At 38.1% G+C, this 22,307-nt stretch overlaps 2 protein-coding genes across 5 annotated transcripts in view; one reads left to right on the top strand and one right to left on the bottom strand.

The window, feature by feature from the left end:
- MCPH1 (microcephalin 1) overlaps positions 1-22,307 on the top strand; it is a 163,458-nt gene that overhangs the window by 52,340 nt on the left and 88,811 nt on the right. The window lies entirely within an intron of this gene.
- The window catches only part of ANGPT2 (angiopoietin 2), a 66,391-nt gene that overhangs the window by 5,025 nt on the left and 39,059 nt on the right, over positions 1-22,307 (bottom strand). The window contains exons 3-8 of the mRNA XM_070732877.1: positions 19,142-19,263; positions 12,408-12,640; positions 10,586-10,716; positions 6,826-6,927; positions 5,261-5,427; positions 3,849-3,979 (exon numbers count right to left, since the gene is read on the bottom strand). Of these exons, the coding sequence (XP_070588978.1) occupies positions 3,849-3,979; positions 5,261-5,427; positions 6,826-6,927; positions 10,586-10,716; positions 12,408-12,640; positions 19,142-19,263 (886 nt within the window). The remainder of the gene's footprint in view (positions 1-3,848; positions 3,980-5,260; positions 5,428-6,825; positions 6,928-10,585; positions 10,717-12,407; positions 12,641-19,141; positions 19,264-22,307) is intronic.

The following is a 22,307-nucleotide window of genomic DNA, read 5'->3' as shown; positions in this document are numbered from 1 at the left end:
GTGAAAACAAAACAAGTTCCATGAAGAAGAAGAAATAAAACACATAAGCTTATATTGGAGTCAGTGTATTTATGTACTCAATATACATTGCTGCACAATTCTGCTATGATAATACTCTGCTGAGTGAAGTGAAGAAGATCATTTAAAAATATAAATCTCATAGAAAGCCAACAAAACCTGCCCATATTTCCACCTGTTACAATATTAGACAACACAGTATCAACAGTATTTTGATTGTTAATTTGTACCAGGACTATCATTAAGTGTTGTACCTTATGATTCTTGATGAACGTATCTTTTCTTTTATGTACACTGTGAGCATATGCACCAAGACAAATTCCTTGTGTGTCTAATCACACTAGATCAATTTTAAAAAATTCTATTCTATTCTATTCTGGACTTTTCTTGACTATAACACTGATAAGGCTTTAAAGATGGGAAGAAGAGATTTTATTAATAACTTAAAAATAAAATAAAGGAACATAAAACTACTATGTCCCAAATATGCTTTTTCAAGAGGCAACTGGACTGTCCGATTTTTCTTTGAAGATGTTTCACTTCTTATCAAAGAAACTTCAATAAAAATATTAAAAATAGTATCTCTTTGGCTTGTATGGATCCAAATTAATTCCATGTGTTGTCTAAATGTCAGAGAGTTTTATGAAAGTCATCAAGATAGATAAATTATCACTACCAATAGTTTATTTATTTCATTAATATTGTGTGTGTGTATTGAAAGATGTTTACAGTATAATAAAAAAAAATATTTTTTTTTTAAAATGCCCAAAGGCAGAAAAAGACAGTTTTATGAAAGTCAGTAGGACAAATCAATTACCCTCAAGCTGAGAGAAAGTAACTAGTCCATGGTCACTCAGCTGGCTTTGTGCTTAAGGCAGGACTAGAACTCATTGATCCTCCTAGTTTATAGCCTAGGACCTTAATCACTATACCAAACTGGACAGTTGATTTTCATGTAATAGTACTAACATAACACACACAAAAAAAATCTGCATTAACAATTATCAAATGATAAAATGTTCTGTCATATTAGAATTACAGTCTGTTTATTATTGCTATCCATAATAGCACCATCTCCAGTTTTATAAATATACAGGGTGTGGACAAAAAAATGGAAACACTTGACTTTTTGGCATCATAATGTTTGAACATGTTCAAATCAATCAAAACTTGACATATTTTAATGGGGTTTTTTAACTCTGTTATTTGATATGTTTTTTAAAACTACCTTTTTTTTACAGAAATTTAAGGAAATTGGTTATAACCTTCTAGAAATGGCAGACCTCTCAGACTTTCAAAGAGGCCAAATTGTTGGTGCTCGAATGGCAGGCACTAGTGTAACAGAAAGTGCCTGAATGTTTGGCGTTTCAAGAGGTAATGTCTCAAAAGTAATGACTGCTTTTGAAAGAGAAGGGAAAACATCCTCAGCCAAGCAGAGGTCTGGTCGAAAGTCGAAGTTGTCTGAGAGAGACCGTCGGACTCTAAAGTGAATTGTTAGAGCGGATCGCAAGACCACAGCTCCTAATATCACTGCAGAGCTCAATAGACACGTACAGAATCCAGTTTCCACAAAAAGTGTTCAAAGGGAGCTTCACAAATCTGGATTCCACGGAAGAGCTGCAATTAGAAAACCTCTGCTCTCAAAGACAAATGTTTTAAAGCGTTTAGAGTGGTGTAGAAACCACCAGAAATGGTCCCTCGAGCAGTGGCAAAATGTGATTTTCTCTGACAAATCATCATTTACCATTTTTCCGACCTCCGGACATGTTTACGTTTGGAGACAGCCAAAAGAATAATTTCATCCAGACTGCATTCTTCCAACCATCAAACATAGCGGGGATTCTGTGATGATCTGGGGTGTTATTTCTTGGAAATCCACTGGGCCAATGATTTCCCTTCATGGAAGAATTAACAGCTATCACTATTTAGGAATTTTGGCCGACCAAATTCATCCTATGGTTCAAGAACTGTTTCCAGAGGGGGATGCCATCTTTCAAGATGATAATGCACCAATCCATAGAGCAAGAATTGTTAAAGAATGGCACGAGGAACATTCTAATGAAGTTCAGCATCTCATCTGGCCACCACAATCACCAGACCTCAACATTGAGCATTTATGGTCAATTTTAGAGATTCAAGTAAGAAGTCGATTTCCACCACCATTGTCTCTAAAAGAACTGGAGGATGCTTTAACTGAAGAATGGGCTATAATTCCTTTGGAAACAATTCACAATTTGTATGAATCAATACCTCAGAGAATTGAGACTGTATTTGCCGCAAAAGATATTAAAAGATATTTTGATGATTTTTCAAGGCATTTCCATTTTTTTGTCCACCCCATGTAGCTTAGTTCAAAGGTACCCTATCTTGATAACTTTAGGATGTGTGGACCTCAACTCCCAAATTTTGCCAGCCAGCAGGGAAATTCTAAATGTTGAAGTCCATGCATCTTAGAGTTGCTAACATTGTGAACCCATGGCTTAGTTCCTTGTAAAAATATAAAATGCAATCTTCTTGATTAGATCAAATGCCTGTTTAGCCCAGCATCCACTTCCCATTGCAATCATCCAAACTGCCTATTTCTTCTTTATTTTAGTTTTGACCAATTTATATGCTACCCACTTCCAAATTATTCTGTATGCTCACGGCATGAATGTACAACATTAGAAATCATGTGTGTAATTTTTTAAAAAAAAAGACAAAACACCCAAACTTAAAATTTGAAAGCATAGATGGCTCTTTAGTTTCCTTGTAAACTAATAATAAGGGGGCTTCCCTCAATTCCAGAAGAACCTGTTCCAAAAGAATTAACTGCATTGTCCAACAACAATTATCCATAGATATGTTGGTACTAATCTTAAGATACTAGATACTCATCAATTAAATGCATTTGGCTCTAACTCTTTAATAGAAATGCTGTGGAGTAAATATGAGTAGAGAACACCATAAAACATATGTACTTTTCCCAGATTATATTGTTGCCCTCACTTTTTCCAAGCAAATCAGTTTAATTTTTCATTGCATTTCATTCAGTCACTGATGTTGATGTGAAACCTTTGTGGGGTTTCATGGATCTCATTAAAGACAGTCATGTGGAAGTTAACTCGGAGCCAGGACCAGTGTGCTATTTCTGCAATTTTCTGGAGCTCATTAAATTCTCACCAATTTCCGGAGCCATTTCTCAGTATCTTAGATGGCATTCTTTTGACATTGTGCTATGATTATACCCTTGCTTTGGTGAAAAGGAGTGAAAATAGCACTGATTGGACTATGCTTGCCTCCTCCTCTATCCTCCTTTCAGATTTTCTCTACAGCTCCAGAGTAGATATTGAAAAATGACTTTTTCAGTTATGTTTTGAGCTGGTCTAAACATAAACATAGAAACATAGAAGACTGACGGCAGAAAAAGACCTCATGGTCCATCTAGTCTGCCCTTATACTATTTCCTGTATTTTATCTTACAATGGATATATTAAATTCTCCTTCTGGTGGAGCTCAACTCCAAGTCTCTAGTTTTCTTTGCATAGTGTAGAAGATTTTTCCCATGGCATCTGGGAAGTCTTTCAGCTTCCAAATCTAGCACTTCAGTGTCACTTCCGAAACTGAAGGGCTGGTAGTATCCCATCCAAGTACTAACCAGACCTGATCCTGTAACTTGCTAATAAAGAATCCTGATAGATTTGCCTTACACAAGTCATTCTGATCTTTTCATTTTATTATAACAGCTGGCACGACCAAATGTATCTGCCTTTTACTTTATGGATAGATAAAGTGCCAACAGAAATACAAAAGTGTGAGAATAGGAAGAGAACAGAAAATGCCGCTTTTACCTCCTGTTAACATTTGTGAACATTTGCAGATGCATTTGTCGTTGTCTACATCCTTTGTGCTAAACCCATTTCCTGGTTGACTGATGCTGCTTATTTTGCCGGCTGTACCAGTAAGCCCTTTAAGGTTGATCCTGTAGACAAGCAAAATGGGGGGAAAAAATATTAGCAAGCTAAAGTGGTTGCGCTGGCTTTTCTGTAGAGAGGAAATATTTTCCAAGAAGTATCCTGTTCCCTTCTCTTGTTAACAATCTACAATTTGCCTTTTGGAGAGTATGCCAGGGACTTTTTGTCAACAGCATATGTTATTGTGAAAAAAAGATTAATATATTTTCTCCTAAGTCGTTGAACTAGATTTAAAATAGCAACAATAATAACCAGAGGTAGTAAATCTTAAATCAGTTGTTTATGGAAGTCTATTTAAAAGGTGGTATATACTGAACAAGAAAAAACTTTGAAATCTATACATAAGAAATCATGATGAAGACTTTTATGATAGATTTTACTTTTTTCCTTTTATACATATTGTATCAATCCATCATTTTGGAATGTATACAAAAGTGAGAACAGGGAAGAAAGGATCAAATCATTGTTCTTATTTATTTGGTTATTTATTTTTAAATTTATTTACCATCCACTTTGCCACAAAGCAACGTCCAGTTAGGACCACTAAGGTTCACTACATATGGGAGAAGGGGGAAGACTGTCCATATGAACACAAGTAGACTGAAACGGTTAAGGTAGTGGATGAGGAACAGGGAGATTTAGAACAGGTAACCAGATGTACAAATATATATTTGTATGTGCATACATTATTGTTAATATTATAAAGGATTGGAATAATAAGCTCTTTTGCTAAGGTTGTCTTCATGAACGTAAACTCTGTTATACAACTCAGCTATTTCCAGATGAGGAAAGAGTTAGGTTACAGTAAAAATGATTTTTATTTGCTTCTTAGTCATAAAGCTATTCTAGTGCTATCTGGTAGCTATATTCCTGTTTTCTCTCTCTTGAGAGTACAGTATGTTAATTTAATATGAAAATATACAAGAATTGCGGATATAATTATTTTGTAATGCGGGATTTGTAGCATATCATAATATTATAAATCCCTTGTTGATACAAATGCAAAAGTAAGTTTTTAAAAATAGTGATCCCTGGTTGGTATTGTTTGGAAAATTCTGTACCAGTGACTAAGGACAGGTAAAATAACAACTGTTTCCTTCAACTGTTCTCAAAACAAATAATCATGCCCGTATATCAGTCTTCTTTAATAGAAGATATGGGGATAGATACATTTTCCACAAAATAGACCACCTTCATTCCTACTTCTATATATAACATAAGTATAACATGTAAATGGCATTAAGTAATATCATAGAAGAACAACTCTCCACTTGCTTGTGTTGACTTACCTGTATTTTAATTCTTCACCTGCTAAGGAAAAATGCTCATACAAAGAATATGCATCATTTCCTTCCCAGTCTTTCAACTGTATTCTCAAAACATACTGCTTCTGGTTGGTTAGCTGAGAAACCAATTCATTTCCTAGCCAGTATTCTCCAGAAGGGTTTCCAAATCCCTGTAATCCAAAGGAGATATTTAAATATATTGTTTTGTTTCATTTTGAGGTCAGCACTTCACAACTTTAAAAAAATAATGTCATCTGAATTGGATCAAACCCTCTGGATTTCTCCACTTAGGAAAGTGAAGTTGTTCAAACACAGATTTAGAGATGGGAGAACCAAGTAGAATCATTAATTGTTTAGCTCTGGAGAAAATTGCCACTAAACAAATCCTACATATTTTTAAAACACAATTGTAGATTAAAGAATCCTGTGTTAATAGGCAATCTTTATATTACATATGAAATCTATGTTTCATTTTATAGCAGAATTGCTTCATATGTTCCTCCATAGACAGGAAATAGTATTCAAGTTTTAGTGACATAAAATAGTAAATAGAAAGGAGATGGTTGAGATGGTTCTTGGGATTCCTCAGATTTTGTTACTGCAGAGTTTTAAGCTATGTCAATAGATGGCATTGCTTGAGACAATACATCTTGACAAAAGATTATTGGTAGCTGGTAACTTTCAGGTGGTAGTACTTGAATCCAGTAACAAAGAAAACACAGGGCATGAGTAGATACAATCCAGCTATGTTTATCCAAGTAGACAGGAGCAAGACGGGAAATTAGGCCTTTATTCAAAATTATTATTTTTTTAAATAAAAGCAGTTCAATGGAGACAGCAGTGGAAGAGAGAGAAGAAATAATGAAGATATCAATATATGGATTTTTTAGCATGGATGGATCCTCTACAGACCTGAAAGAGAAGCACTATTTGTTGTGCATTGATACTATAGTCCTTTTATATTTTTAAAACACATAGACATCAGGGATGGGTTCCAGTTACCTTGCTACTGGTGCACGTTGCGCCGTTTTGCACATAAGCAGACCAAAGCACAGCTGACGACCTGCTCAGCTGTGCTTCGGGGGCGGGCAGGAAGAAAAGCTTTTCTTCAAAGCAGAGGACAAAGGGAAGCCATTCAACCCCCACCCCCAAAATTGAAAATTACAAAAAAATTATGTCACCAACCCGCCGGTACTGGTGAGCACATACTGGTTCACACCGGTAGGAACCCACACTGAAACACATGCACATATTTATAAATGAATGAAGATATTGTAAAAGGCTGCTAGTTTTCCTGTGACTGCATTCAAGAAAACCCACCCCAAGGTAAATGCTAGAATTCTGAGATGCCCTGTCCAGAATATTTGAATACAATATTTATCTGCATGGCCTAACGAGCAAAAGGCTATAGGTTTAACTTTCTGACTTCAGTAAAAAGTTATTGGATATTAATGCTGGGTGGGGGGAAGAATTAAAATTACAACTTAGAATGAGACTATGTCATTTAGAGCAGCAAGGAGATATATATTCAGAGTCTAATCAAAAGCCTATCACATTGTTGTACTTACCGTTTTATATTCTGCCCACGTTCGGTCAAAATCTACATTGCCATCTAAGCGTCGCTGAATAATTGTCCAGCCTCCTCCTGCCGTCTCCATATCACAATATGTCTGTCAGGACACACAGATATAGAAATTGTTATTTGCTTAATTGATTTTTATTCAAGTTAAAGAGTCAACAAAACTATGCCTATTTATGGGGGGCAGAATTTGCTTGCTCATATTTTTTTATTTCCCATGTGATAGAAAAATACAATTTCCATAATCGTGTTATACTTGAGTATTATGCTTGTACAGAGAAACAGAACTGACAGTAGAAGTATGGCAATGTATTCCACAGTGCTTGCTTGCATGCATGGGAACAAGCAGTCAGCTTTCTCTCTGTGTTCAGTTTGAACAGTACTAGGAAACTTTGTGCCAGAGCCTATAGTGTTATGTCTGTTTATATGAGCATATATAATGAAAACATGTTCCTGAAGTGATATGAATGTTGTCTAGCTCTCCATCAAGCAGATCCTGTATTTTGCTGCCAGTTTTTGATTCTCCAAACACTTCTGTTTTTAAAATAATAGAAAAACATTTCTGTTTTTGTTTTTGAAACCTTTTGTTCTTCCTTTGGGGGAATATCTACCAGGCGTAATCTGTAGAATTAAGGTTTCCATTAATATAATGGCATATAAAGCATGCTATCATTAGAAATCAATTTCTCACTTCTGGGTTTTGTATTTGATGTGGGGGGGAAAAGAAACTTTGATTTACGATTTGTTGATGTGATAATTTTGTTATTAGAGAAATGGCTCGTACATATATTATGTAAAAGTAGAAAAAACTTTGAGGTTGTATGTTATTATTTTGCTATGCCAAAGAGTCGGAAGTCAATGTTATTCTTTTTCTTTTCCCCTACACTTTTTCCTCTTTGTTTTCTATTTTCATTTTTCTTTGTATTCTTGTATTTTATATTTTGATAAACTAATTAAAAATTGTGACCAAAAAAAAAAAGAAATACATGACCAATGTTCCCTCTAATTTTTTTTCGGTGTGGGCGGATAAGTATAGTGTCTGAGCGGCAGTCCCTTTGGGACTGGGCGGCATAGAAGTATAAATAAATAAATAAGAAAAAAATTCCCTTCTTTTTTATTAAAATAAATTAATGATAAAACAAAACCAAAATCTATTACTATTATTACTATCTTCTCTTTTTCCATCCCTGTCTCCTCCCCCCGTGTGTGTGTGTGTGTGTGTGTGTGTGTGTGTGTGTGTGTGTGAACTCTTGAACCATTTCCAATAACAGGTGAGCTATTGGAAATGGTTCAAGAGTTCACACACACACGCACACAAACGGATGGTTTTTTTTCCTCTGTTATTATTTGGGTGCTTTTTACCATATGCTTTAAATCAAGAGTCATTTCTCTCTTTCTCTCCCCCCCTCTTGCTCTCTCTCTCTTTTTCTCACTTTCTCTCTCCCTCTCTTTCTATCTCTCTCCCCCTCTTGCTCTCTCTCTCTTGTTTTCTTTCTCTCTTTCTATTGCTTTCTTTCTATCTCACTCTTGCTTTCTTTCTCTTCTCTCTCTTGCTATCTCTCTCCCCCCCTTTCTCTCTCTCTCTCTTTCTCACTTACTTTCTCTCTCCCTCTCTCTCTCTCTGTCAGCGAGGGGGCTGCGAGAGCGCTTTCTCCGAGCACTTCGGGAACGCCTGCCCTGCCTCTACTGCAGCCCCCTTGCTGAAAGTCCGGGACGAAAGTGTTCCCAGCAAAGGGGCTGCGAGAGGGGCGGGGCGGGCATTCCCAAAGCGCATGGAGAAAACCCTCTCTCGCAGCCCCCTGGCTGGGGGCGCAGAAGTGGAGAAGGACAAGCCGCAGCCACCGCCGCGGGAGAAGTTGTGCCCCAACGCAGGAGGCGGCGAAGGAGGAGAGGGGGTGGATCGGGCGGGCAGGGGCAACGTCGAGAGGCCAGGGGCACGAGGGGGCCGGAGGCACCGTGGGAAGGCAGGGGCAGCCGCGGCTCCCTTTCCTTCTACTCCCGGTGCCTCCCCCCGCCCCGCCCCCGCAGGCTGGCAGGGGGATGATGGGGAGCGCGCACCTGTGGAAAAGGGTGCGTGGGGGGGTATTTTGGGGCAGCGCGTGCGCATACGCGCAGCTTACGGGGAACGCTGTACATAACTAGTTCTAACAAGATATTTAAGGAATTACATTTAATAAGGCTTTTTGGTTAGGGTTGAATTGTTTGATTATTAAAAGGCCTGATTAACAGTTGAAAAATGCAAAAGGTCCTCCTGTTTTTACACAACCTTCATAACTATACCAAACTTTGCAAGTGTGCAAAGATTGTCACATCATACCCCAAAAGACTCGAGGCTGTAATTCCTGCTAAAGATGTTTCAACAAAGAACTGAGTTAAGGGTCTAAATATTTATGCCCATGTGATATTTTGTTTTATTTTTCTTTTTTAATAAAGGTACAGAATTTTCTAAAATTCTCTTTTCACTTCGTCATTATAGGACACTGAGTTAGACTGAGAGAAAAAAAATGAGTTTCAGTAACTTTAGAATCAGTCTGTAGCATAATAAAATTTACAAAAGTGAAAGGGGTCTGAATGCACTGTAAATGTGGTCCATTATAACAGAACGGGGGGGGGGGATGTCGAATTAGATTTTGAGTTGCACCTTTCAACAGTAATCCTCCACCCCACAGAGCTAACAGTTTCTGTAATTTGAGGTATTTATGAAAAGCACGCTGGCCAACATTTCGGAAACAAATTAATTTTTCATCATTTATACTTCTTCCTGAGTTTCATGCAAAAAGTCAAGGGATTAAGCCATTGTTTTATAATGCAAGATATAGGGAAAGCAATATGATGTTAACAATATCACAGTAGTATAACTTCAACAAGAAAGCACGCATGTCAACTTTGTATTGCGCTTCCTAATGAAAGCTTGCAGGGGGAAGAAAACAAGATTAGCAGCGTACATTGTGTTGTGGTGTTTATAAGTCCCTTGAGAGGCCAGAGTGTGCATTGACAGGAAAAGATCAAACATAAACAGCTGAAGTCTGGCAAATAAAAGGCAGTTTTGTTTCCCTGTCCAAAATAAAATGTAAAGCAACATCAATAGCACCATAAATCCCAGTCTTACAAAAAGACCATCAATATTTTCCTTAAAAAGATAATGACAGTAATTCTGGTGTTATCATGGGCAGAGTGAAATCCACTAGGACTGTTTCTGCAAAACTTCAGTTTTCTAGTAGTATGTGGGACTCCAGGCAAGTTACATCAAATTAATGAAGGCTAAGCGGTAATAGTGTTTGATGGATTACACTCCTAAAACTGGTATAATCCATTAAACTGCTGCAAATAAAGAGGGTAACGGCAGTCTAAACACTGTAATCATTCTTCTCTGTGGAGCAGGTCTGGGAATAAAAATTGTCCCATCAATCATCCTGCCTAATTGTTGGCCTAACATTGACCTCACTTTGGGACAGTTTTTTTTAAAAAAAAAATCTATAGGACCATAGTGCTAATATAAAAATCCAGTCATACTTTGAAATGCATATGGCTGACATTCTACTATATGCTAAAGATAGCACCTCTAATCAGAACTGAACTTAAGATAATACTTTCAATATCTTCTGTTAGCCTAAAAGTAAGATTCTCCTTTTTCTAACTTTGAAAACTGAGTGATTAAGCTTTTTAACTTATAAAACATATCTTGAACAAAAATATTTCTGATACTGAGTTTCCCATTTCTGATTAATATAACCAAGAGAGTGTAATACCTTTTTTTCTTCTCCTGTGTTAGATACAAGTAATGTGTAAATACCACTTGCTGTAAATCCCATTTTGAATGCTTCTGAGCAGTCTTTGAAACTAATCTGTTCTTTTCCAGGGACCAAAGCATTCTTGGATGCTGAAAAGCAAAATGGAAAACCATATTAAGAAAGCTGTTATAAAAATCTCTTAAATTTAGTTTCAATGGAGACTGATTTATATACTATTTTCTGCACCTGCCCCATCTGCCATTTTTCCAGTCTTTTCAATTTGTTTACTGTTTAAGGTCTATAAATCTAGTTTCCTTACAATACAAGTTTGCTTCCAGTCATTTAATTGTTTTTCCACACTTCTTTGATAATTAGAACTTAGCCCTCTTGACACTGGCAAATGTTCAGAATATTTTTCCACATTGTGCTAAAGCCAGTATGGTTTGTTTACTTGTTTGTGCACTACTTAAGAGATAACATCAGCAAAAACATTAGCAGTTTCAGAAGTTCTCAAAGAAACTATTTTTAAACTGTAAGACTAATTGGACAGCCTCAACTTCCTTAAAATAAATATCTTATGAATTGATTGTGGAATGCTTATAAACACCAGCCAGATCCTCAACAATGTGGTAATGGGTGGAAAGTTGTTGTTCAGATTGTCATTAATCAGATCTACCTTCCTTCAGACTATTTTGTTATATTCTGCTCCCCTGTATCCCTGCTCCCCTGCACAAAATGATTTGATCACCATTCCTTGCCCACTGAACAAAAGTATTCAGAGTATGGAGTTTTTAAAAATCAAGATGATATCCCTGTCTGCTTCTTATGCATGTCACATGTGCATCACATTAAAATCAGATAAACTTTGATCACACTTTCCTTTCTGTTTTTTTTACTATATTTTTATTATATTTTGAGGATGCCCTGCCACAGATGAACTTGCTTAGTTCCGGCTGACTATTTTGGTTTTCATAATGTTAAGATTTCTGAAATGGATCAGATGTTACAGATCTCATACATCTGCTGATAATTCCCCCCTGTTGAATTCTGGATCCTCATTCAATATCTGTTATACTTAACTGTAAAGTAATTTTGGCCCCCCAAAATGGCATATATCTTTGGTGAGGAAATAATTTTATTTTCAAGGGGTGCTGAAACAGCAAAACACTCACAGCTAGAAAGAATCAGCTTTTACTCTTCAACCAATTGTTTTAATTCCGATACTGGAGAACAGAGAGAATTGTATTTGGCAGAATTCAGCCCTCCGTGGTTACATTCTCACAGTGTTAGAGCTTGTGCTGTCCCTCTGCATGACCCACTGGTTTACTATTTTCCATATTAGTATGATATGAGGTTTAACACCCACACATAGAAGCGGACTCCCAAGATTTAGCATTGGTGCCAAACTCAGGGTGGTTTGGCCACTCTTAATCCATTCTTTATTCCCAATATGTGTTTAGGGATTAGGTAGGGAATAAAACTTTCCCAAATCAATATATATGTGAGTGTGTGTGTGTGTGTGTGATATAATTAGGCTTCATATTAAGAAACAAACAGGGTGACTGTGGGAAGGGAGGATTTCGAAGCTAAGGGAAATTACAGGGAAGAGAAAATGCTAACCAAAAGCAATTAAGGAAAATATTTGTAGCTCAGAATTGAAATGAGTTCTTGAGAGTATTTGAGCTTGGTTGTTTTCTTGCAGATGTTTCATTACCCAAATCAGTCCATTGATGGTGTTACCTAGTTTGGATAATGAAATGTCTTCAATTGTCTAGCATTCCAAGAATGGAATCTGTGTATTCTACATGATAACAATGACTCTGTCTGCTTTTTTACTTACGTTGTGGCGTAGAAATCATAGCAAACAGGTTTTGCACCGTTTCCCTCAAGTCATGTTGCTGCTTTTGCAGGAATGAGTTATTAGCTGTAGCGTTGACTAACTGTTTCTCTAATTCTTCTATTATGGAGTTCTGTCTAGAAACAAGTGACTGAAGCTTATCTTTCTCTTCTTTCATTGATTGTAGTTGGGATATGTGTTTGCTTTCCATTTCAAGGACCTTTTTTTCCAAAAGGCTAGCAAAAGAAAAATCAGTTTTGATTATTGCAATATTTTATGCAAATTAAATCAAATAAATAAATGGATCTGAGCTAGTGAAAGTGCCCACTGTGGTCAAATATTATAAAAATGACATCCTACCCCTCCTCGTATATAACATTTCTTTATTAGCAAAGGCAAAATAACCTCAGTTAGCTACTAAATAATTTTAGTTACTAAAATTATTTGATTACTGTATTTTTGGCGTATAAGATGCACCCTTTTCCTCCCTAAAAGAGGCTGATAATTTGGGTGCATCTTATATTCTGAATGCAACTTTTTTTTCCAGCCCTAACTAGCTGCTAATGATCTTCTCAGCTCTTACCTTGAAGGCTCTTTCATTGTTTCTCTCTGAGAAGAATGTTTTCCAAGCCCTAAGTCTTTGCAGGGTTTTTTTCATCACTCTAACTTGCTCTGATTAAGTTTCTTTCCAGCCCTAATCAGGTGCTAACGATGTTCCCAGCTCTTACAGCTTGCAAGTTCTTTCATTGTTACTCTCTGCAAAGAATGTTTTCCAAACTCTATCTTTGTAGGGTGTTTTCTTTCATTCTCTACTTGCTCCGAATGTTTCTTTCCAGCCCTAACCAGGTGCTAACAATGTTCCCAGCTCTTACGGCTTGCAAGCTCTTTCATTGTTATCCTCTGCAAAGAATGTTTTCCAAGCCCTAAGTCTTTGCAGGTTTTTTCCCATTGCTCTAACTTGCTCCAAATGTTTCTTTCCAGCCCTAACCAGGTGCTAACAATGTTTCCAGCTCTTATTGGCTTGCAAGCTCTTTCATTGTTACTCTCTCCGAATAAGATTTTTTTAAAAGCTCTAACCAGGGGATAAAATAATGTGCTGAAGCTGACCAGACTAAGCATGCTAGCCAGATGAATATCAGGTAAGCAGATTCTTTTCACTATTTTCCAACTCCAAAAACTAAGATGCGTTTATACTGTGAAAAATACGGTATATCATTTCTTTGATTTCCGATTCTTCCTGCCTCCCACTAGATAAGGAGAGATACAACAACAGTGTGATCCTAAGTGCTCTCTGTGTTATATTCTATAGAAAAATAAAATGCTATGTCCAAATTTTATAACCTATGTAAAATAAAGACAAAATGTATTATTTCACATTTATTTTAATAAATATATGATTTGTAATTTATTCACATCTTGATGGATGTGAAAAAAGAGTTGGAATATATATTTTTGCAAAATTCCTGTCTCTAAAGGCTGTTTCATTGGCTACTTTAGAAAATGAGTAGCAAAGTTTTCAGGACACTGAATTCTGCATTCAGTTCCAACTTTTGTATTCCTCCAAGTTACATAAACTTGTTTAAGTGAAAATGCTTTAGAGCAGTGATTCTCATGGACTCCTGGGATGGGTGGGGGGCTGCAATATTGTTACAGGGGGTACACAAAGGCTTGAAGAAATGTTATGATTTAAGGTAATTAAAGGGGGTTTATGTTGAAGGAAAAAGCAATAGCACTTAGACTTATATATCGTTTCACAGTGTTTCACAACACTCCCAAGAAAGGTTGATGAACCGCTGTTTTAGAGTACTGATTGTACAACTCTATTGAATATAGGACTGCGATCAGTGGCCAAGATGATCTCTTTAATTCTGTGATTTTATAACTGTTATATGCACATATCTCTGTACAGTATATGCCACTTCCAGGTAACTATAGTTGAATTTGGGGTAATATTGATACTTATTAAGAATCTTTTCAATGACCTCTGACCTAACATAATGGGTACCTCTAAAATAGTCACAGGAGACCACATTCCATACCGATCAATCTCTCTCCCTCCCTCGCCCCCCCCTCTTTGCAATTTACAGAACACTTAATCACATGACTCAGATCATTGTTGTTTTTTGAAGTTACTAGATTGAACACAATCCAACAGTATTTAAAATCTTCCACCACCATCCAGTAGCTTCATCATGCTAAAATCCGAGCCATGCCCAGTTATATGATATAAGCCTTCACTGCCCTGCTTACTTTATAGCCTTGGTTGCCAAAAATATGCCTACCCGAAAGGTCTTGTTTATAGGGGCCAAATGGTTATCCCTATTTACCTAGAACACTACACAATTGCTCTCATAATATCCAACTGTTATGGTCTTCAAGCCTTCTAGTCCCAGTGAAAAATACACAAGTTCATGTCACCTTTGAAACAATTCAAGTTCCGAGTTAGCTATCTAGATATTTTGCTCTTACCCCAGTGTGTGGAAACAGATTTTATAGTGTCGCTTCCAAAATATTCTTGTTCTACATAATAATAATTAGTAAATGACATTTGTTGTTATCCAAATCTATTCCTTCCCTTATCCCATTAAATGACATATGAAATGAACCCATGTTGATTTTGCTCCTCTAGGAGCAAATTTTGTTTGCATAAAGTAAGCTTAGCAAGAGCATACGCAAATATAGTAAGAGAGTGAAGACAAATGTAAAAGCATGCCCTTTCCCTTCAACATTTAAATTTACCAGAAATGAGAAGTTCTTTACATATCTGAATTGCTACCAAATCATAGTTGGGCTCATTGTAAATTCAAGCCTACCCTATGCTATTGTTAAGTATAAGCCTCTATTGTTTTTAATTTTGGAAAGCAGCTTGTTGATCTCATTATCTCTCCATCAAGATGTCAACAACTCACTATAAAGGCAAGAACTATGCAGCTGAATGAATGTTCTTGCTGTCCAATTTAACAAACAGTAAGATTGGCTTCTCAACACATGGATCTAGCCAACTGCATAACCAGCCAACAGCAGGTCACACACAAGGTCCATGGAATAAGTGAAGGTCACAATTCCTGAACTTCTCCAGCTGGTCTAATGTGATCCCAGCTCAGCAAGAAATGTTAATAGTTCTGTTAACTAGCTGCCATTCAAATATTTTGAATAAATAACAACAGTCAATTTTTTTTTATGTTGTACACTAAATATTGATACAGGCAAAAATCAATATGTCTCATTTATACTGGATTTAAAAAGAAGCATTCCCAAAGATTGGTTTCATTTTTATAATGAGTGGTTTAAAAATTGTTATGAATCTGGAATGTTACATATTAAGATGGATGACTTACTATATCTGGAAGAAAGATAAATGGAAGGAAGGATTTCAAATCCCTAGTTGGTTAAACTCCATTGAATTTGGATAAAAGTTCATAATGTAGCTGATTGTTTTTAGGGCGTTAAAGTCAGTACTAACCCCTGGTGACTGCCTGGAATAACTCCCTGCAGTTTTCTTGGCAAGTGTGGTAGAATCTCCAGCTAGGCTGCAAGGTGGTGTTAAGAGGGCCCCAAATTTGGAAGCATTGCACTGCATGAAGTGGCATAGGTCTGACCTTGGTCAGAATCCCTGAAGCCTTATCTTGCTGTTTGCAATAGAATGCAGTCAGCCTAGTGAGATTCTTGTCATTCTGGACCATGTCCACCATGGACGTAAAACTCCTGTTGAGACTCTCCATGAGTGGTTCTATTTGCTTTTGCTAAGCTGCCTGCTTCCTAGAGCTCAAAGAGAATGACTCGCTCACAATCACCCACCTGGCTTTGGGCCAAAGGCAGGACTACACCTCATGGCCACCCGGTTTCTAGATTGATGCCTTCACCACAATACCAGATGGCTCTACAAAAGGCTGTAATGGAAAACGTTCAACCTTGAATTCTTAGTTACATTTAGACTGAACTTTCATTATTGTTACCCTCTGGTTTTGTGGTTGAGAATCAGGTATTGTTCAAAATCAAGGGAATCTAAAATCAGGAAAGACAACTATAAAGGAATGTATGAAAAAGAGATGGGGCTATTTAGTCTCAGGAAGCAACTCCTTTGCAATTATGACTTTCACTGTTCACTGTTCATAAAGTATATAATAAATCTTGCATCTCCAAAAATAATATTATTATTGTTGCTGCTGTTGTGGCAATGGAGGTGGTGGTGGTGGACACATAGTCAACCATATATTTAGACTGGATTTGGGTTTTTTGTCCACTTATCACCTCCTTCCCAAGGACCAGGAATAAAAGCAGGTTTGATGGTGTGATGCTATATTCAGTAAGCCATGTGGTGTACTAACTTAATTACATCTTCTTCACTGTCCTTCAGATATTTTTCCAAAGCACCTTTTTCTTTTTTAACTGTCCATTTTACTTGTAACATTCCATAATCATTTATGCTCCTTGGTAAATTGACTATATGGGTGAAGGGCATGATTCATTATCATTATTTTTCTGATCTTTCTATTCACGACTTCTGCTTTAGCTTGAGTCCATGCCACCATTCTAGAGACTTAAATTGCCAGATATTTATTGCTTTTCTGGTATTTTTACCACTAACTCTGGTCTTTAAGATCATCTTCACTCACTTCTATATTCAGTACAAATCTTATTGACTTTATTGTGACTTGATGTTGTTAGGCTGAAGGATGTCCAAGTATTAGTGATATTCTTCAACATCCAAAGGCTTGATGCTATTTCTGTAGGGCAACATTGATAACTTTAATTTCTGATTCAGCTAAAATAGTATACAACTCAACTGCCTATAGTATACAACTCAAACTTCGTATCAGCTGATATTTGCTGCTTTATTATTTCCAGGATTTCCTTAATCTTCTTTGTTTCTGGCTGATATTTCTTGATCAGACATTTTTTGGTTTTGTTCTTCAGCTTCTTTTCTTTCATCTATTCTAGCTTGCTTGCATCTGATCATCACATGCTGATTTTATTTTCTAGCCTGACCTTCCAATTTAGTAATGCATTGTTTGCCTTTTTGTTGTTGTAGTAGTTCTTTGTTGGTTTGCATCCTAGTTATTCAGTTATAACTGCAACCATGCTGTACACTAGTTGGTTGGTTGGTTTGTTGCTTGCAGTGAGCTGGTTCTTATGTTTGATATTATAGTATTATAATATTGAAACTAGCTGTTTCTTTGGAAAAAGCTTCAGTATGGGCAACTTTATTCTGTTGTTTTTGTGCTCTTTTAGATGCTCAGTTAGACTTAGTTTCAATGTTTTTTGTGTGAGAGAGCTTTATTCTTTCTGAGAAGGCAGAGGTAAGGGTGCCTAATTTGGAAATAAAAAGTATTCAATAGCTATGTATGTTGCTTCCTCTACTGCTAACTCTCCCTGGCTTGCCTGTATAGTCTGAACTACTTTTGGCAGGGCTTCATTTTATTTGCCCTGGGTAGACCTTTGCAGTTCTTCCAATTCTGCTTTTGTGAATACTTTATTTTGTTTTATAAATTGACGTTGATCTGCTAGCCTCTGTCCTGTTATTTCTGACTCTGGATGTTGTTCTTTCCAGAACTGGTGCATTTTTTTCAGATATCCTTTTCTTGTTGATTTGTAACAACAGGTTGGGGTTTCTTGTTTTCAATCTTTGTATATTTGCGATAGGTAAGCACCTTTTCTTCCATAGCCTGCAGCTGCTGGCCCTGTTTGCCTAGCCAACAGTTCTCAGTCCTGTAGCCCATTTTTCAGCAGATGACCAGGAATTTCAACACTTAGTGGGGTTCTGGTTAACCCAGGCAATGGCCAATCCGTTATAGTTTTTTGTAAATTACATCTTACCCTCTTGTTTATGGGGAGATATTTTTCATTCTGCATCTTTGAAGAGATCTATCCAATAGGAATGAATGCCTGACATAGTTCTTCAATTCCTCAGTGCACAACTATGTTAAGGTAGTATCTCACTCAAGGCGATTTTACTATTGTTTTCTAAGCTAACAATGAAATCACTCTACTAATTTCACAGAACTGAAAAAAAAACAACAATTCCCTAGTACTATCTGTACGACCACAACTGATACCAAACATTTCAGTTGATAACAAAGGACTTGTTAAGTGCGTTTTGCTCCATTTTACTTTTTTCCCCCCACAGTTGTTAAGCAAACCACTGCAATTGTTAAGTGAATCATGGCATCATTAAGTGAATCTGACTTCCCCCATTGACTTTGCTTGTCACAAGCCTGCTGGGAAGGTTACAAATGGTGATCACATAATCCTGGCACAATGTCAAAATTTTGGTCATGTGACCATGGGGATGCTCACATTTATGCGAAAAACAGTAAGTCACTTTTTCCAGTGCCGTTGTTACTCTGGGCTCTAAATGGTTGTAAAGTCAAGGAGTACCTGTAACTGAAAATATGTTGTAAAATAAATTGAAACCCATTTATCCTCACTACTATGCTGTTTAAGCAAGCATGAAAAATCCTAGGGACATGTTAATTGTTTTCCATAGAATAGTTTGTTGGTAATAAAGAAAAAGTCCCTCAAGTTTTGGCATTGATGCAAATTCAGTGAATACAAATAATATTTTTTTAATTATCAATTTGAGTTTTTTGCCTATTTTTATCCATTGAGCTAAAGACATTTTTGTTTTTACTTCATTTTCATTTTGAAAGTAATGTTAGAGGATATTATAAACTATGCACTTTCTATAGGAAAATAATAATTTATATATTCATGAGTCAATTTAAAAAAACTGTTACCTGTTTTTTTCTTGCAGTTTACCTATCTCACTGGTCTGATCTGAAATCTGCATTTCTAGTTTATTAGTTGAGATAGAATGGGCCAGCAGTTGAAGCTCCAGTCGTATTGTCTGATTTAACACCTACATTTGGGGGAGGGAAAAATGAAGCATAGCTGTTCATTTGAAATAAATGACTATCAATATTGTAAAAATAATTACCATATAATCCCAATGTACTAAATTAGCAGAAAATAAACAGTTTCTGAAATGGGTGTTGCTATACAGTCAAAAAGCTACATGAACTTTTTGCAGTCAACCTACAGTATGTGAAATAGTAGACTAGAATAGAATGCCTTTGTAGTTTCTTTTCAGTTGTTTCTGTGATTGATTAAGATGAATTCCAAATTATAGATTGAGATATAATACTTGACCAAATGTAGCTGAACTCAGCTGTTCTTTCAATATTCTGTCAATAGAAGATCAGCTCTATCCTGATGATAACGTTAAATCTCCTCTGCCGAGTAATTCTTTTTTTAAATGCTTTAAATGAGATAAATGTTTTAAATGAGATTTTTTTTTAATAAAGGGAATGTTGGGAATCGGCAGTTGAAATTCAACCTGTATTTCATGGTTCAAGTCATTCCTCTTTATTATTTATAAACAATATTGGGAATGTATTTTTTCTATATAATCACAAAGAGGTTTTATGGGCGTATGTATGTATTTATGTTCCTTTTTGCCAGAATGACACCACGGTTTCGGTTTTAATATACTACTTTAATGACTGCTTCTTACCTCTTTTTTAAGTCTCAAGAATGACATCTGTTTTTAAGAATGTGGAAACAGAATTGTCATGTGGAGCTTTGTTTTCCGTTCTGTTCTGCTACATGTTCTGCAGGCCCTTATTGTCTTTCTCACTGTGCATTTTTTTTAAAGTTTTAATTCATCAAGATTTGGCTTCACTTGGCAGGATGAATTTATTACTCATATCCTTCATGTTGAACAATCATTCAGGACATGATTTCACACTTAAGTGTATTTCCAAATTGTTGGCAAAGATTTACTTATTTATTTATTTCAAAGATTCTTAGGATTGCCTGTTTTGGTATCAGATTTCGAGTGTTATATGGCATAAGACAAATGTAAAGAAAAAATGAGCTAAACTTTTAATGTAAAACTACTAGTAGTTTTACCTTAATAAATGAAGTACAGTGATCCCCCGGTTATTGCGTTCCCGACCATTGCGAACAGGCTAATTTGCGATTTTTCAACCCGGAAGTCAAAACACCATCTGCGCATGCGTGCCCTTTTTTCTATGGACACGCATGTGTAGATGGCGCCGGGCAGATCAGCTGCTGGGCGGCTTCCCTGGGTCTTCCCCCTCTTGCTGGCGGGAGGGCGAAGCCCCCCCCAGCACCCGCTCGCCCGCCGTTCGCCCGGCCACCCGCCCTTCGCCGCTCGCCCGCCCTTCGCCCGGCCACCCGCCCTTCGCCCGTCCTTCGCCCTTCGCCCGGGAAGTTCGCCAGGAGTCAGCGGAGAAGCCGCGCGCCTGTTTTAAAACGATCGGAGCCGGCCTGGGAGGGCTTTCCAGCAACCCCCGAGCCCCCAACCCGGGCTCGGGGGTTGCTGGAAAGCCCCCCAGGCCGGCTCCGATCGTTTTAAAACAGGCGCGCCGCTTCTCCGCTGACTCCTAAAGCGGGGAAGTTCGCCAGGAGTCAGCGGAAAAGCGGCGCGCCTGTTTTAAAACGATCGGAGCCGGCCTGGGGGGGCTTTCCAGCAACCCCCGAGCCCCCAACCCGGGCTCGGGGGTTGCTGGAAAGCCCCCCAGGCCGGCTTCGATCGTTTTAAAACAGGCGCGCCGCTTCTCCGCTGACTCCTAAAGCGGGGAAGTTCGCCAGGATTCAGCGGAAAAGCGGCGCGCCTGTTTTAAAACGATCGGAGCCGGCCTGGGGGATCGGAGCCGGCCTGGGGGGATCGGAGCCGGCCTGGGGGGGCTTTCCCTTTCAGGGCGGGCGAGCGGCGGGCGCGGCAGCAGCGAGGAGTTTGCGTGGGCGGCGGGGAAACCCCAATCTTCGGCTCCTCGCTGCTGGGAAGTAAAAACACCATCTGCGCATGCGCAGATGGTGTTTTTACTTCCGCAGCGCTACTTCGCGAAAACCCGCTCGTTGCGGGGGGTCCTGGAACGGAACCCCCGCAATGATCGGGGGATCACTGTAATGCACTTAATTGATAGATAGTATCTAGCAGTCATCTCTGGTGAGGACATTTCTTAAATGTGTGAAACTCTCTCCAATGAAAGAAGGGGCATTGGTCTTACCTGATATGCTCCTTCTCATAGGGCGGAGATAGCATCCAGGAATGCACTAACTTGTGTCTTCAGCTGATTGGACTGAGTCTGTCAGAGCTGAAAACTTTGCCTCTGTTGCTACAAATAACAAAGTACAGACTCGATGTGTCAGTCTCCAATGTTGCCCTAGAACAAAAATCGGACCAGACAAGTCTAGGGTCGGACTGGATGCTATCTTAATCCTATCAGAAGTAGCGTATCAGGTAAGATCAACGCCACTTCTCCACAGTGGGTTGAGATAGCATCCAGGAATTGGACATACCAAAGCCACTGGGCGGGCTTAGATCTGGTCTTGTGACATGACCCCAGAATGCATTCTCTGAAGTACTCAGAGGCCAAAAGAAGCCTCCCCCCCAGGCAAAGGTGTTCAATTTGTAATGCTGGATAAAGGATGTTGGGGTAGCCCAAGTAGCTGCTCTGCACATCTTCTCCAGTGACACTTGGGTCGCCCAGATCGCAGAAGTCACTGTACTGTGAGTGCAGTGAGCCATCACTCTGCCAGGTCTCAGAAGTGAGTGTAGGTCATAAGCAGCAGAAATTACAGCCCGCAGCCACCAACCCACCATTGAAGACAATATCTTGAGTCCCAAAGTTCTGGTTAAAGGAAACAAAGAGCAACTTCATTTTTGGCAGCTCAGTAGTATATTTAACATAAATAAGGAGGGCTCTGCATATGTCCAGCATATGCCACCGTTTTTCCAAGGGATGGACCGGCCTAAGGCAGAAATTTGGCAATAAGAGCACTTGCGCTCTATGAAACTAGGAATTGATTTTGGGAATGAATGCAGGGTCCAGGCAAAGGAAAACCCTGTCTGGGTGAAAGGTGCAAAGATCAGGT

This window comes from Erythrolamprus reginae, chromosome 1 (genome assembly GCF_031021105.1).
Source record: "Erythrolamprus reginae isolate rEryReg1 chromosome 1, rEryReg1.hap1, whole genome shotgun sequence".
NCBI lineage: Eukaryota > Metazoa > Chordata > Lepidosauria > Squamata > Dipsadidae > Erythrolamprus > Erythrolamprus reginae.
This window is presented reverse-complemented; position numbering and strand designations above follow the sequence as displayed.